The following is a 4,416-nucleotide window of genomic DNA, read 5'->3' as shown; positions in this document are numbered from 1 at the left end:
ATTTTGCGGTATGGAGAACGAGTAAGTGAATGCACTTCTCAATGTTATTCCAATTGTCATCTCAGCTAGCTATGCAAATTTGGAATCAATTTGACAGTTCCCAGACGTCAAAATGTCCACATCTTGATCAAGACGACAACTCCAAGACCATGGTACACGCGCTTATACACGCGGTGATAGATGCCAATATACACACGAATTTAAATGCCAAAATACACGCGCCCGATACTATTCAAATACATGCGCGACCATACACGCGCCCGTAATTTATCGCGTGTATGAAACACGTGTATGGCAGCATTGTCTTGTAGTGTGGTCAAGAGGAGAGTACAAATAAGATGTTGTGTACTATCTTGATGAAAACATTAGAATGATGCACGCATGAACCACATTCTTATTAGGACGCTCTGCTATTCGATGAGGTCCACCACACCCAAAGCATTGTAGTGCCCCCCTTCGCATATTTGCGTTTATGTCCTTACCTTTCCATAATACTATGGTTTGAAACAATGGTATTGGTGTGTTTTTTTTGTAAGGCATAAAACTCTGGTGCAATCTTCGTGGCCTCCTCATAGTACTCACTATTGATTTCTACCTCACGCACCATGTCACCCTCATCCGATGGCTCCTCAATCAATACTTGGTTGATTTTAGCTTGTGGTGGTTGTGGTGGTAGAACACGTGGCTGCAGAATTGACGTGTCTTGGTAAATAGGATGGGTTTGGGTGGCTTGCAGCCCGCAACAATTTGCACTGATAATGCTGGTAAGGGTAGTGGAGCTTCCATTTGTTCCATCCTTGACCTTCAATTTGTTTAGTATGGCATTACTGCGTTCGTCTCAATAGTCATGTTCCCACCTTGCTTGCTCCAGGTTCCTGTGTCCCTAGTGACTCTAAACTCGTGATGTTGTTGCTACTGAAGCTACCTTGGCATATTCAAGTTGTGGCAATTTGAGCATATTTTCTTCATATTGGATGGCCAACTTACAAAACATGCATCCAAGGGAGCTGATTGGGCTAATACGAGATAATCATGCATTTTGTGATCTTGGACTCCTCTGGCAGAAGCAAGGCAATAACTGATCATTATTTAGCCTTTCTCGTAGCTTACATCTTGAATTCAAGTGCTTGAGTTAGGATACATATTCTCGCATAGACTCATTTTCCTTTTGCTTGACATTATGCAGCTGTGCCTTTTGGCTTGAGGTTTGAAAAACCATTGATGAGCCTTTCCTTGTAGGGTCAGTGAGAAGGCATGGATCATGTGGTCACAACACTCACTGCCCCCCACAGGTTTCGCAAGTTGACTCAAAGATCTTAACATGTTGGATCGGGTCTCCATTCCCTAAGAACTTTTGTATAAGCTTGGAAATGATTTGTGGCTTCATTTGGGATGGTCTAGATTCTAGTGCAATGCCTAGTTCCCTGACCATTGCTCGGTCCATTTTTGGAGCCATATTAAGCAAATATGCCCTTGTGGGTGTGTTAAGATCTACATTCGGATCTTCCATTGGTCTTTGAGGAGCTACTCCCCTCATACCTAGACCTCTTCCTCTTCTAGGCATTTCAGGTCTATGGGTATGTCCGGCCAACTCATCATGGCTTAGCTCATTATTAGTAGCCTCTGCCCATCTTTGTTGAATTAAGAGCTCCATGTCCTATAAGAATGTGGGATGATTGATCATTTATACTTTTTTGATGTAAGATGAGAGCATATACCTACCTTTTAGCATATGTTGTATTGAGTTTTTTTTAATGTATATGTGGTGTGTATGTGGTGTGTGAGAGAGAGAGAGAGAGAGAGAGAGGATTTAATTTCCAATGATATTGATGCATGAATATAAAGTATAAAAGTTTTAAAGTATTTTTTTTAATAGCCAATTAATCATTTGTGGTTCACTTCTGCACATAGGTGATCCATTCTCTGTATAGAAATTTGAATTACCTAGATAATAGCCCATATTTCTTGTTCATTCTCTATATAGAATATGAACTACCTAGATACTGGCCCATATTTCCTATTACCTAGATATTGGCCCATGTTCTCTATAGGAAATTGAATTTCCTAGATATCGGCCCATATTCCCTATATAGGAAATTGAATTACCTAGATATTAGCCCATACTTTCTAGATATGCAGCTGGGGAATAATATTACCTAGTTATATATAGGAAATTTCCTATATAGGAAATTGAATTACCTAGATATTAGCCCATACTTTCTAGATATGCAGCTGGGGAATAATATTACCTAGTTATATATAGGAAAATTTCATAACTAGGAAATCTCTCAAAATTTTCGATATATCATGAAGTTCACTATATTATAGGGAACCACCAAAAGTTCCTCCTGTGAGGGTTCGAACAAGAGCCCCAAATGTTGGAGGGTGCGTGAGTAGGCCCTCGGGTAGTATAAGAGGAAGCCATGGTTGTGGCTGAAATGAAAGGGCTGTAGGTATATTTCGGGTGCCTGTGTACGTGGTGCCCCGTGGGCCCGCCGGTCACCCGGTCAATGGCCGGTGATGGGTCCATTTGTAGACATATGTCCATAAGGTGTTATGGACATGTGTTTATATCACAAGTGTGCGCGCGTTGAGTGGATAGGAGCTTGGCCTCCCTTGGGGTCCGAATCACAGCAAACGCACCGACATACAAACGCGTGTTCATAACTCTTTTGCACGGCTGTCTATACCACTGTCTGTAGAGTGAGGAGGTGGTCAGGGGCTAGGAAGGAAGAAGAATAAAGCTATAGGCAGTGGCACTTCCCTCGTGTGGAGCCTATATAAGCAAAAACTCTTTCCTTCATTACAGCTATAGGCAGCGCGACTTCCCTCGTGTGCAGCCTATATAAATGGTCCTTGTTTGGAAATTGGAAGAACTCTTTCCTTCAATAAACCTATAGGCAGCATGACTTCGCTTGTGTGCAGCGTATTATCGAAGCCGCACGAATTAGCGCCAACGTGTAGTTTCAGAACCTGCTCAGATATGTCGCTTTCTTCTTCAGGTGCTGGAAATTGATGAAGGCCACGCAATTCCTCCGTTTCCTTGCTTTTTCTTGTGTGTGGCATTGCATTTAATTTGATGGCATTATGAAAGCAGGTTAGCTTCCCCGCGAGCTGTAATTACAAGCTCCTCTCCCTCGGCCTCCAGCTGCTTCGATTGTAAGCTAAGTTCCTTACCATTTCACCAACATGTCCACTGTTTCTGGCTTTGCTTATAGAGCCCTCTTCACGTGGCTTTGGCTAGTGCTCGCTGCTGCATGCGCACTCGCAGAGAAGTCGATCATTCTAGAGTACTACATGCACAATGACGTGGGTGAGAACTTGGTGGTGGAAATACCAGCTGGCGCTAATGCCAGCGCCACCATCAACTTTGGCACACTCTTAGTCATGGACTTACCCTTGACCGTCGCCCCGGACCTCAACTCCACCAGCCTTGGTGCTGAGAGGTGCATCGCCACCACCCTCTCCTTGCACTACAACCCCAATTACATGGCCAGCGTGCACATGTGCAGCGTGAACTACGATGACGGTGTCTACAGTGGTACCTTCAGTACCATGGGTGAACTCAACATCCTGCAATCCGAAAGCTTTGAGTATGGAATCACAGGAGGCTCCAACGACTTCCGAGGAGTCCAAGGTTATGCCGTCGCTACTCTCCACAGCACTAACCAAACCCGCCACACCTTCCATTTCACTGTTTACCTCCGACTTCCGGATCCCCCCATGACCCACAACACTATCAATTCCCTCTTATTCAAGTAAACTATGGTCGTTGGACCCTTAGTTGTATGATGGCAGAAAATATGAGATAAATGTCAGGTCTCGCCTTGGACTGTATGTCATATCATGATGGTGCTATATTGAGTTTTTACTGTTAAATTGCATCCATTAGCATTTCTGAAGGGTATCTCCACAGCTTCTCAATAACTAATAAGTGTTGATAATTTGGTAGTTCAATAAGTGACACATTAATATAGTTAGCTAAGTTCATAATGTTATTGTTGTAAGAGAATTCAGCGATCGTCAGCGTTTTCGAGAACGCAGCGTTTGCTCTAGTTACATATATCCATGGCGATCTTCGTCATGTCGTTTTCTCTAGTTACATATCCATGCCGATCTTCGCATCCGGGTTTCTCAGCCGAATCTCTTCTGGTAGCTGCTACTGCGGGTACTTGGAATGTATCATATCCATTTGACACTGTGTCGTCCTGTGGAGGTAAATACCTTAAACCTGACGGACCATAGTGGTGGTACGAGTCTTCACGAAAACCTGCACAAACAGTTACAATTTGTACCGCAAAATTTGTAGTTTTACTTGTTTAAGTATCAATTCTCAAAACCTTCAAGGTTATATACATTTTGGCAAAAAAAAAAATCGCAAATTTTACTTAACCTAACCGTCGTGGTTCACTGCAT

General features: G+C 43.0%; 1 protein-coding gene across 1 annotated transcript; it reads left to right on the top strand.

The window, feature by feature from the left end:
• The first annotated feature begins 3,189 nt into the window (after positions 1-3,189).
• Positions 3,190-3,762, top strand: LOC147632499 (pterocarpan synthase 1-like). Its single transcript, XM_086806997.1, has one exon. The coding sequence runs from the start codon at positions 3,190-3,192 to the stop codon at positions 3,760-3,762; it is 573 nt and encodes a 190-aa protein (XP_086663123.1).
• Positions 3,763-4,416: the final 654 nt, after the last annotated feature.

The sequence above is a fragment of the Cibotium barometz genome, chromosome 13 (genome assembly GCF_041138505.1).
Source record: "Cibotium barometz isolate CiBa-2024 chromosome 13, ASM4113850v1, whole genome shotgun sequence".
Lineage (NCBI taxonomy): Eukaryota > Viridiplantae > Streptophyta > Polypodiopsida > Cyatheales > Cibotiaceae > Cibotium > Cibotium barometz.
This window is presented reverse-complemented; position numbering and strand designations above follow the sequence as displayed.